Here is a 13263-nt window from a genome sequence, read left to right as displayed (position 1 = left end):
TTTTAAGCCAACTTGGGAAGACCTATCCTGTAAAATCTGTGGTACTAGCAACATCTACATCAGGGTATAAATCAGTCTATCTCATTTTACTCTAGACTTACCTGTGACTTATTTGAAAACAAATTTTGCATAACACTTCTTATTTTAAACTGTAATAGTAGCAACTGATTCAGCTTATGTGGAAATCCTGACTTCACACCAAAGGGAAATGAATCCCTGTAGATCACAGCAGGGCCTAGATGTCATTTGCAAATGCTGGTCCCTTCAGTGCCAATTATTATTATGACAAAGACAGTAAACATTTTAATTTCCATCAACATGACTTAGCCTAGGAAATAGAATCGGCAACTTATAAATTGCAGGCGTATCTGCAAAACATGATGGCTAACGTATTTCGATTTAATAGAGAGAAGACATAGGGGAAAGAGAAAAGTAGTAGGAAGGAAGCCAGTGTGAAGGAATCGATGCTGTTCAGTACAGTAGAGTCACCCTGCAAGGCGCTTGGGTTAGGTGCTAAACTTATCCCCACGCTTTCTTCTTTAATCCTCACAACAAAAAATAAATCCATCAGTCTGTGTTAAATTTAGAGGCTTAATATTTTTAAAAAAAGATGAAGTGGCCCTGTTGGTAATTAGGAAAGCTTCAGAATCCCAACCCATACTTTGTTCTGTATCAGGCATTTCAAATTCTCTTACGGAATGGTTGAAAGGCCAGATTTACCTATAAAATTCCTTTCATTTCTTCACCTAGTCTAGCTAGCAGCTTTTGAATTTTAGCATGCAAAAACATTACCCCACAGAACTGAAGACATAAAACTACGTATACTAAACTTAAATGGCAATTTAAAAGGAATAATAAAGTGACTTTGATTATACAAGAACTTTCACTTACTTCCACACTCTAGAGTTTAACCCTAGAAACAAACTACCATGTAACATGGAATTCTGTTTTATGGTTAAATGCATGATTATGTCTTTGGGCAGGTATATGGTTCTTGGAGTACACACACACAAAAGTATATAATAAAGCTTTAAACTCTTTTAAGGAGGCTCAAGTAGGCAGGAAAGGAAACCTTTCTCATGTCAGCAGTACATGATGAAAATTGCCCTCTTTCTTTCTATTTCCATCCTAATCCAGGTATTTAGTAGGCAGTTTCACCAATAATTTCTGAAATAAATGAGGAAGGAATCACATAAAAGAACAAATATGTCGGTTCAAAAAGCATGTAATATTTTGGCTTTCAATAGATAACTCAGTTAAAGTCTTCACTAGAGGTAGCAATCAAACATTTTAAGTTTGTTTTATGAAATGTCTTTATTAAAAAATGCATTAGGTAACTTTAAATATGTCTTAAGTATGATTAATTTCTTTGAACTTTTTAGATAGGAACTGAGGGCAATGAGGAGAAAGAATCTGGCATCTCAACAGAATCCACGAAACAATGGGTCCATCTGGAAATCTTGACAGCTGGAGGCTTTCATTTGCATAGCCTTGTTTCTTGATTTAATTTTTTCAAGTGGATGAAATGTTTATGAAATTCACTGGGTTGGTAACCCTGGAGACTTGAGTCATTCAGCCAGGAAATAGTAACTCAACGCAGGTCAGGTTTCTTGTGACAGTCAAGGTTTGGGGGCATCTGGTGTGATTTCACTGCTAGAATGCATCCCCAAAAGAAATAATGTGCCTTGGGTTTTTATCAAGTTAATTGCCACCGAGGCCCCTGGAGAGAGTGATGGGCATGCTTATAGGATTCTTGAAGCATATAATAATTTTTAAAAAGGTGTTAGCAGGCAAGAATAACAGAGTTTTAGAATTAATCCACTGCTATCACCCTGGTCAAAGACATCATCACCATCATTACATCCTGGTTGTCTAGCTTCTGTTTTTCTTCCCTTACAATGTATACCCCACACAGAAGCTGAAATAATCCTTTTCAAACAAAAGTCGTATCATATCATCTATCTCTTCAAATCCCTCCAAATGGTTTTCTAACTTGCTCAGAGTAACAGTTGAAGTTCTTACCGGGGAGTACAAGGCCCTCCCCTGATTCCTCACCTCCTCCACGACATGTCGGACACCATCGCCTACACCACTCCCTTTCTACTCTGCTCCAGCCATGTCGCCTCCCTGCTGTTCTGGGACCATGCCGAGCATGCTCTTAACCCAAGGACTCTGTACTTCTGCCCAGAACACTCTTCTGTCACATGATATCAACATGGGTAGCTCTTAAGGTCTCTTGTCCAAATGTGAGATTCTATGCTATGCAAAGTAGAGCTTCGCCTGTCGCCTCAGTGTTGTCTCACTGATCCCATTGGTAGCACTTCACACCATGTGTCATGTTAAATATTTACTTGCCTATTTCTCTCCTAGACTAGAAACTCTACAGAGGCTGGGCTTTGTTTATTGCAACCTCCCCAGCTCCCAGAACAGGTGCTTAGCATACACACAGTGAGTGTATGTCAAATGAAATAATGATATGTTAGCGTTAATGAGGATGAAGCTTAGCTGAAAGCACATATGTGCCAGGCACTGTTCTAACCACTTTAACGCATTAACACACATCATCCCCACAATGGCCTTACGACAGAGGTACTGCTATTGTCCGCTTATTTAATTTTTTATTTTTTTTAATGTTTATTTTTGAGAGAGAGAGAGAGAGAGCAGGAGAGAGGCAGAGAGAGAGCGCAACACAGAATCTGAAACAGGCTCCAGGCTCCGAGCTGTCAGCACAGAGCCCGACCCAGGGCTCAAACTCACGGACCATGAGATCATGAACTGAGCCAAAGTTGGACGCTTAACCGAATGAGCCAGTCAGGCGCCCCTGTTATTGTCGCATATTATGGGTGAGGAAATTGAGACACAGGAAGTTCAGTTTTTGGCCAAGATCATACAACAAACAATTAAATAAATCTACAAATTAGAAAGGGTGTGGAGGTCCTTAACTTACTCCTTTGAATTTACAGGTGGGAAAACCATGACCAGGCGAATTGCTAAAGGGAAGACTGGTGGCTGGGACCTCCTCTCTGGGTGTACTTCCGAGGCCCCTCCAAGTACAGAGCTGCCAGATGCCCCGTTCTCTCCAGGGATAACACAGCACCCTGACTTTACAGGACCCAGAAACTCACAGACCTTAGCAGAGCAACTGGCACACTGTAAGCACTCAACAATAATTCTTTGGGGGGAGAAAAAGAGAATGACAGCTGGCAGAATTTGGGAGAGCTAAGAAAGTCTCTTCTCAGATTACCAGCAGGTGTGGCAATGCAACCAGCCCCACTTACAAAGGGCATGAGAATTCTATCTGAGATAACCTCAGATAGTCCTCTCTAGGGTCAGCTAATTCTGCTGTGAACCCTCAGCTTTGGGGTAACTTCTCCAGGTGCACCAGGTGGTTGGGCAGAGATTCTAGGGAGCAGCCTTTAGGGCAATGTATACTAAGAGCCACATGGCATAAAGTTTTATACATACAAATATCCCACTGTCCATCTAACTTTTCTGCTCTAAGTCCACCTCCAGAACAAAGATTGATGCATATTTTAGCCTGATTTCAGGACTCAAAACATGTGTGTGTGTGTGTGTGTGTGTGTGTGCAGTGGATGTGTTGGTGGGTGTGGCAGAGGGTGGTGAGTGGGATCAATAGATGTGCTGGTGGATATGTGGGGAGACTAGCAAGGAAGCGGGGGCTCCATGCAGTGTGATCAGTTCATCCCAATCCTTATGGGATGGTCTCATCCCCTCACCTTGCCTGATTACTTATGCATGCCCATCAACAAAGCCACTCCCCTTTGCTCTCCAAAACCTCCCTCTCAATTTTTCATCAGAATGACATCGAGAAAGTGCTTGTACATGGATGGTACTAAGTGAATGTCATAACAGTTAAACTCAGAGACCCAACTCCTTCCCAACCTTCTCAGCGTTCAGCCTCCAGGTGCCTCCAACCATCATCATTGTGGCCATGGACTGAGGGCTCACAATGTGGTGACACCTTCTGTAGCTGAGCCTCTATTGCTGGGTGTGGCTGCCGGTTGGAGAGAGGCTCCTAAGGAATAGCTGTTGATTACCAACTGCTGGCAGGAGACCACGGTAGGGTGGTGGGTGAGTTTCCTGGCTCGGTCATCCCTATGGAGAATCTGGGGATCCTCACTCTGGGCTGCTGCATTTCCCTTCAATTGTTGGGATGTGGAGAGGAAGGTTTATGGGTGACAGAATAACTCTTCCTCCCTGCTCACAGATCTTAGCCAGTACAAGAATCAGAGCTCATACCTCCTCTGAGACCCTGACTTCAAGCCCAGGCAGAAAGAGCAGAGCTGCAATAATGCACGTGCTTACCTTGCTCTCATGTTTGTGTTTAAATATCTCACACGTTTTTAATTGGGGTATTTGGTTTATTTTTTGGTAGGCTGTATACTCATGCATTGTCGGCTACAATCAAATCTTTAAGCCACAATGTTTTCAAATTTCCTCAATGTTTTAAAATTTAACTACTAGATAGCAATAATTTTAAAGATTTAAAAAATGTATAACAATCATTTATTAAGTATACTGTGGTAGAGGCTTTATGAATATTATCTCTTTTCCTTTGTCTTCATTTTACAGATGGGGAAACTGAGGCCCAGACAGGGTAAGTAATGTGTCTGAAGTCACCAGTGAGTGAAGCTGGGACTGGAATTTGAGGCAGTCTTTCTCTCTGCAGCCTGTGCCTTTACCCATGTACTGTTTTCAATATTTGTTATTATTGCATTATTATGCTCTCATTTTAAGAGAAGCCTAGTTCTAGGACACTTAGGTTCTTTTTGTAACAGTGGAAGCCACTCACAGCATCTCACTTACAGCTAAGTGGAGCGGACTCTTGGTAGCACCGGAATCTGATTCTTCAAAACCATTGTTGGTTCTTTCCAAAAGCTGTGGAGACAAAAAGAAAACAATAGTACATGAGTGAACTTTGCAGGAGGAATCCTCCTTTATGGATACCAACGTTGACATAAATGCAAAAGAGGTTTCAGAAATGTAAAAAAATCACACAACTTATCAATATAAGAAGCCTGGTGCAGCATATCTGAAACAAATAAGAAATCAGATGCAGCATATCTAACACAGATACTCTAAATATTTCAACTTCTAGATCATCTTAGCATTTGCTAATGAAAAAAGGCTTTCATACTTGAAAGATGCTCAGCCTCATGAATCCAGGAAAATAATTCATGTTTAATCCTCTTTTCACCCAGCAGATGGTAATAATGAAAAATTATAATAGCCGGTGTTCAACTATCAAACACACATTTACCAGAGATAAGTGTTAGAAAACACGTATAAAGTTCCCGTTCTCATGAAGCTTACATTCTAGAGAGGGGAAACATAGACAAACAAATAAATATAGAAATAAATATCTGGTAATGACATATGCTATAATGAAAATAAAATAGGGTGATGTGATACGGAATGACTGGGAAGTTACTTGACAGCTGATGATCAGGGAAGTCCTCTCTAAGGAGGTGACAATTAAAGGCCTGAATAATAAGGAGAATTAAACCAAGTAAAGGTGTGGCAGGAGAGTATTCTGGAGGAGGAAGTCATGGAGGAGGGAATGTAAATGTGTCAAGGGGAGATGGACATGGTGAGTTGAAGGAACAGAAAGGATAGTGTGACCAGGGAATCAGGAAAAAGACATTCTCAGGGATTCATGGTGGGAACAAATTGTTAAAACCTTTCTGGGCAATTTGTGCATACTTTTAACCCAAGGAATTAATTCCCAATAAATAATTAGACAAGTGCATAATGATGCATTTATAAAGAAAATTATTCAACAAATATTTGATGAATGATTACCAATGTGCCTAGACACTGAAGATTCAAAAATAAAATTAATAATGTATTAAAATATTCACTTCCCCAGGGCAGGGGGTAGGGTGGATAACAATAGAAAAAAGTTACACAGTTAATTAGAAAATGGTATGTGCCAAGGAGATAAATCAAACAGAGAGGGAGGGTTCAGAGAGCTGGAGGGGAGATCAGTTTGCAACTTAAATAGGGTGATCAGGGAGCGTCGTACTGGCTGAGCAAAGTCTTAAGGGTGATGAGACAGCCTTGTGGATATCTAGGGGAGGAGAGTTCCACTCAGAGGGGCCAGCAACTGCCAAGTCCCTCAGGGTTAAGTGTGCTTAAGAATATCCAGGATGCTGGAGCAGAGTGACCAAGGGTGAAAATGACAGGAAAGGAAATCAGAGAGATAGTGGCAGTGGGGGTGGGAGTGTCATCAAGAACCTTCCGGGTTGTTGTAAGAATTTTGACTTTTCATCCTGAGATGGAATTTCACTGGAGTGTTTTGAGCAGAGTGATGACATGTTCTAACTTTTAGACTCTAGGGAGGGCACAGAGAGAGAGTGGGGCAATAGTTCAAGAGAGAAATAACAGTGGCTTAAACTAGTGGAGAGCAGTGGTGATGGAGAGAAATAGCTGGATTGTGGATATTTTTGGAGGTAGAATCAACAGGATTTCCTGATGGGATGACTGAATGGGAATGTAAAAGAAAAAGAGAAGTTAAAGATGACCCCCAGGATTTTGTCCTATTAAAATGGAAGGATGGCAGTTCCATGAACTAAGATGGAAAAGACATTGGTGGAATATATGTAGTGGGAAAGAACAGAAGTTTGGTTTCATAACAGAAATGTTATGTTTGAGATGTTTTTAAAGCATCCAAAAGTTCATGCTAACAAAGCAGCTGTTGGGTACATGGGTGTGGAGTTCAGGTATTTAAAGACATTAGACTGGATGAGATGAGAAAGACAGTAAAGTAAACAGAGATGACAGATAAGGAGAGAGTTGGAGAGATGGGGGGGAGCCAGCAGGGTGACAGACTTAGCAGATGAACTAGAAGGAACACGAGGAAGTGTGAGGTCTGGAAACTGAGTGAAGAAAAAGTTTCAACAAGAGAGTGAGTAACCGTGCCAGAAGTCCTGATAGGTCAAATAAAATGAGTTGTGAGAATTGACCACTGGGTTTGGCAACACAAGGCTATTAGTGACTCTGTGAAGAGCAGTTTAGCAAAACACTGTTTATATGAAAAAACTAGAAAAACAGATAGCAATAGAGATGGGTTAAATAAATTGAAGTGTTACAGGGACTTCTGGGGAAAATGGCAGAATAGGAAATTTCAAAGCTCACCTCATTCCATGAATACAACTAGAGAATATGCACATCGATGTAAAAAACCCAGAAAACGACCCTAAGATTGGCAGAACAGACTCTCCCCAGCTAAAGGTAGACAAGAGGCCACGTCAAAGAGGGTAGGAAGGGCAGAGATGTGGTTGGGAGCTAAGCAGACCCATGCGACTTTCTAAGGAGGGACACCTAGGGCACAGAGAGGGGAGGGAAACGGACCCTCAGACCAAGCACCCCAGGCATGGGGAACTCACACAGGTTAGACAAATTCCCATAACATTTGGCTTTGAAAATTGGAGGGGCTTAATTTTGTGAGTTCTTACAATCAGTAGGGCTTAATAACTGGAACTTTATTATTGTTTTTAATGTTTTTTTATTTTGAGAGAGCGAGCGAGCATGTGCATGTGAGCAGGGAGGGGGCAGAGAGAGAGAGAGAATCCCAAGCAGGCTCTGTGTTGTCAGCACAGAGACTGAAGTGGGGCTTGATCTCACAAATTGCGAGATCATGACCTGAGTCAAAATCAGGAGTCAGATGCTCAAATGACCAAGCCACCCCAGTGCCCTCCAATGCCTGGAACTTTAAAAATCAGTGTGCTCAGTTCTGGGAAAGCCAGAAGAATGATAGAAACTGAGTCTCTGCCCTTAAAGAGACAGTACAAGAAACAGCCCAGCAGAGATACAGCATAGAAACAGCAGTTTGAAAAATGCCTGGGGTATATAGGAAGAAGATCAAAGTGTGCACTGGAGGGGCAGGGAGTCTTAGGAGACTTTTCCAAGAACAAAAGAGTTGGCAGGTACCGTTTTCCCTCCCCTGTCCCCTAGTTTAGACACATTGACCAACACCCCACCAACAGTTTCCACCTAACTTCCTAACAGTGCCCCTGCCCCCGCATTCTTCTGTGGACTTGCCCCCTTGAATACATCCTTGGCCAGAGTCCATCCAAAGTGGTGCCACAAGCCTGGCAGTGTGCAAGGATTCCTAATAGGAGGCAGCACCACCCCAAAGTGACTCCTGTCCTGGAGAAAGGGGAGGATAACCACCCACACCAGTCTGACTATGGCTCCAGCAATGGGACAGGAGCAGATAACGGGTTTGGCTGCCCTACTCACCAACAAAAGGTAGCTTCTCAGGGCACCAAAAAGAGAAAGTACCCTGCAGTTTGGTGCTATTGTATCTCTGACAAATGCCTGTTCTGACTCAACTCAAGCCCAAGGCAGCCCCAGACTGACCCACTAACAACACAAAGACCAAACCCTGCCCCAAACAGGCAAATAGAGCCATTGGAGATGACTGGACAGAAGGCAAAAGTGGCCCAACCACAACAGTTGGGTGCATATAACATACCCAGGAGATACCCCAAGGCACTAGGTTCTGGTGAAGAGGGGACATTGCACTGCAGGGCACTATAGGACCTGTTCTTCATCTACATCTTCTGCAGCTGACTTTTTTTAACACATAGAAACATACACAGAGAGCTAGACAAAATGAGGAGATAGAAGAGTATGTCCTAAATGAAGGAACAGGACCAAATCAGAGCAAGAGAGCTAAATGAAACGGAGATAAGTAATATGCCTGATAGAGAATTTAAAATAATAGTTATAAAAATTCTCACTGGACTTGAGAAAAGAGTGGAGGACCTCAGTAAGGCCCTCAACAAAGAGAAATAAAACATAAAAAAAAGAATGAATCAGAGATAAACTTAATAACTGAAATAAAAAATACATTAGATGAAATAAAAACTAGACAAGAGGAAGCAGAAGAATGAATCAGTGACCTGGAGGACAGAGTAATGGTAAGCCAGCAAGATGAATAGGAGAGAGAAAAAATAATAAAAAATGAAAACAGACTTAGGGAATTCAGTGACACCATGAATGAAGCATAACAGCATTTACATCATATGGATCCCAGAAGAAAAGACAGGAAAGGGGGAAGAAAATTTATCTGAAGAAAGAGTAGCTGAAAACTTCCCTATTCCCTATTCCCTATTCTGGAAGAAACAAAAATCTAGATGCAGGAGGCACAGGGATTCCCCCAACAAAATATACCCAAGAAGGCCCATGGCAAAACACATAAAACCGTAAAGGGGCACCTGGGTGGCTCAGTCAGTTAAGCGTCTGATTTCATCAGGTTATGATTTCACAGTTTGTGAGTTCGAGCCCCATGTTGGGCTCTGTTCTGACAGCTCAGAGCCTGAAGCTTGCTTCTGATTCTGTGTCTTTCTCTCTCTCTGCCCTTCCCCTGCTCTCACTCTGTCTCTCTGTCTCTCAAAAATAAAAAACATTAAAAACTTAAAAAAAAAACAACAGTAAAAAGCAGTGACAAAGAGAGAATTTTAAAAGCAACAAGAGAAACGAAAACAGTTACATAAAAGGGAAGTCCCATTAGGCTATCAGCAGATTTTTCAGTCGAAACTTTGTAGGCCAGAAGGGAATGTCATGATATATTCAAAGTGCTGAAAAAAACCTACAACCAAGAAACTGTCCAGCAAGGCTATCATTCAGAATAGAAGGACAAATAAAGAATTTCCCAGACAAACAAAAGTTAAAGAAATTCATCACCACTAAACTGGCCCTGCAAGAAATGTTAAAGGGGACTTTTTCAATGGAAAGGAAAGACCATAAATAGAAGTAAGAAAAGTAGGAAAGCACAAAAGCAGTAAAATTAGCTATATTTATAAAAATAAGTCCAGGGATTCACAAAATAAAAGGATGTAAAGTATGATGCCATATACCTAAAATATGGGGTTGGGAAGAGGAATAAAGAATGCGTCCAAACTTAAGCAACCATCAACCTAATACAGAATGCTATATGCAGAAGGTTTTATATATAAAAACCACAAATCAAAAACCAGTAATAGATATGCAAAAAAATAAAGAGAAAGGAATCCGAGTATATCACTAAAGAAATCCAGTAAACCGTGAGAGGAAAAAAGCAAGAGAATAAAGGCACAGAGAAGAATTACAAAAACAACCATAAAACAAGTAACAAAATGGCAATAAGTGCATACCTATCAATAACCACTTTGAATGTAGATGGACTAAATGCTCCAATCAAACAACACAGGGTGACATAGTGGATAAAGAAGCAAGACCCACCTATATGCTGCTTAAAATACTCATTTCAGATCTAAAGACAGATGCAGATTGAAAGTGAAGGGATAGAAAGCCATTTATCATGCAAATGGAAGTGGAAAGAAAACCAGGGTAGCAATACTTATATCAAACAAAATAGACTTTAAAACAAAGACTGTAACAAAAGACAAAGAAAGAAACTACATAATCAATCATACAGGGAATGATCCAACAGGAAGATATAACAACTATAAATAATTATGCACCCAACATGGAAGAACCCAAATACATAAAGCAGCTAATAACAAACATAAAGGAAGCAATAGATAGTAACACAATAACAGTAGGGGACTTTAACACCCCACTTACATTAATGCATAGAATATCCAACAGAAAATCAACAAGGAAACAGCGGCTTTGACACATTGGAGCAGATGGATCTAACAGACATATTCAGAACATTCCATCCTAAAACAAAAGGATATATATTCTTTTCAAGTGCATATAGAACATTCTCCAGAACAGATCACATATTAGGCCACAAAACAAGTCTCAACAAATTAAAAAAGATTGAAGTCACATTATGCATCTTTTCTGACCACGAAGTTATGAAATGAGAAAACCATAAGAAAAAATTTCTGGAAAGGACACAAATACATGGAAGTTAAATAACATGCTACTAAACAATGAATGGGTCAACCATGAAATCAAAGAGGAAATAAAAAAATACATGGAGGCAAATGAATATGAAAATGGTCCAAAACCTTTGGGATGCAGCAAAAGCTGTCCTAAGAGGGAAGGTTACAGCAATATAGGTCTACTTCAAGATGCAAGAAAAATCTCAAATAAACAACCTAACTTTACACCTAAAGGAGTAAGGAAAAGAAGAATAAACTAAGCCCAAAACCAGTAGAAAGAAGGAAATTATAAAGATTAGAGCAGAAATAGATGAAATAGAAACAAAACAAAACAAAAACACTGTAGAACAGATTAATGAAACCTGGAGCTGGTTCTTTGAAAAGGTCAACAAAAAAACCTTTAACAAGAACCGCCCCCCCCCCCAAAAAAAAAGGTAGAGAGAGAGAGAGAGAGAGAGAGAATCAGAAATGAAGGAGTAGAAATAATAACTGACACCACAGATACAATGAATTCTAAGAGAATATTATGAAAAATTATATGCTAACAACCTAGACGACCTAGAAAAAATGGATAAATTTCTAGAAACATATAACCTTCTAAAAACTGAATCAGGAAGAAATAGAAAATTTGAACAGACCAATTATCAGCAATGAAAATGAAGTGGTAATCAAAAAACTCCCAACAAACAAAAGTCCAGGACCAGATGGTTTAACAAGTGAATTCTAACAAACATTTTAAGAAGAGTTAATACCTATTCTTCTCAAACTATCCTAAAAAACAAAAGAGGAAGAAAAGCTTCCAAATTCATTCTATGGGGCCAGCATTACCCTGATACAAAAACTATACAAAGACAATACAAAAAAAAAAAAAAAAAAAAAAAGGAAGAAGAACTACAAGCCAATATCTCTGATGAACATAGATGCAAAACTCCTCAACAAAACATTAGTAACTGAATTCAACAATGCATTTAAAAAAAAATCATTCAGTGCAATCAAGTGGGATTTATTCCTGGGGTGTAAATGTGCTTCAATATTCACAAATCAATCAATGAGATACATCACATCAACAAGAGAAAGGATAAACCAATATGATCGTTTCAATGGATGCAAAAAAAGCACTTGAAAAGTACAGCATCTCTTCATGATAAAACCCTCAAAAAAGTAGGTTCAGAGGGAATATACCTCAATATAATAAAGACCACAAATGAAAAACCTATAGTTAATATCATACTCAATGGTGAAAAACTGATAGATTTTCCCCTAAGATCAGGAACAAGGCAAGGATGTCCACACTCAACCACTTTTATTCAACATGGTACTGGAAGTCCTAGCCACAGCAATCAGGAAAGAAAAAGAAATAAAAGACATCCAAACTGGTAAGGAAGAAATAAAACTTTTAAGCATTTGCAGATGACATGACACTATATGTAGAAAACCTTAAAGACTCCACCAAAAAACTGCTAGAACTGATAAATGAATTCAGTAAGGTTGAAGGATAAAAATCAATACACAGAAATCCACTGCATTTCTTTACACTAATAATAAGGTAGCAGAAACAGAAATTAAGATAAGAATCCCATTTACAATTGTACCAAAAAGGATATAATACCTGGGAATAAACTTAGCCAAGGAGGTAAAAGACCTATACTATGAAAACTACAAAACACTGATGAAAGAAATTGATGACAACACAGGGGTGTTTCGGTGACTCGGTTGAGCATTTGACTCTTGATTTTGGCTGAGGTCATGATCCCAGGTGTGGGATTGAGCCCTGTGTCAGCCTCTGCACTGAACATTGAGTCTACTTAAGATTCTTTCTCTCTCCCTCTGCTCCTCTCCCCTGCTTTCTCGCTCTCTCTCCAAAACAAAAATTAAAAAAGAAATTGAAGATGACACAAACAAATGGAAAGATATTCTGTGCTCATGGACTGGAAAAACAAATATTGTTAAAATGTCCATACCACTCAAAGCAATCTACACATTTATGCAATCTCTATCATTAAACCAATAGCATTTTTCACATAACTAGAACAAATAATTCTAAACTTTGTGTGGAACCATGAAAGACTCCAAATAACCAAAGCGATCTTGAAAAAGAACAAAACTGGAAGTATCACAATCCCAGATTTCAAGATATACTATGAAGTTGTAGTTATCAAAATGGTACGATGCTGACACAAAAACACATAGATCAATGGAACAGAATGGACATCCAAGAAGGAAACCCATGATTCTATGGTCAATTAATCTCCAAAAAAGGAGGCAAGAATATGCAATGGGAAAAAGACAGTCTCTTCAACAAATGGTATTGGTAAAACTGGACAGCTACATGAGAAAGAATGAAGCTGGACCACTTTCTTACACCATACACAAAATATAAACTCAAAATGGATTAAGG

General features: G+C 39.6%; 1 protein-coding gene across 9 annotated transcripts in view; it reads right to left on the bottom strand.

Moving 5' to 3' along the window:
* ANKRD44 (ankyrin repeat domain 44) overlaps positions 1-13263 on the bottom strand; it is a 341765-nt gene that overhangs the window by 56729 nt on the left and 271773 nt on the right. For all 9 annotated transcript variants that reach the window (XM_078451045.2, XM_078451043.2, XM_078451046.2 and 6 more), the window contains one exon: positions 4828-4899. In XM_078451045.2, coding sequence (XP_078307171.2) covers positions 4828-4899 — 72 coding nt within the window. The remainder of the gene's footprint in view (positions 1-4827; positions 4900-13263) is intronic.

The sequence above is a fragment of the Panthera onca genome, chromosome C1 (genome assembly GCF_046562875.1).
Source record: "Panthera onca isolate mPanOnc1 chromosome C1, mPanOnc1 haplotype 2, whole genome shotgun sequence".
In the NCBI taxonomy this organism is placed as follows: domain Eukaryota; kingdom Metazoa; phylum Chordata; class Mammalia; order Carnivora; family Felidae; genus Panthera; species Panthera onca.
The sequence above is the reverse complement of the archived record's forward strand: the minus strand, read 5'-3'. Positions and strand labels throughout refer to the sequence as shown.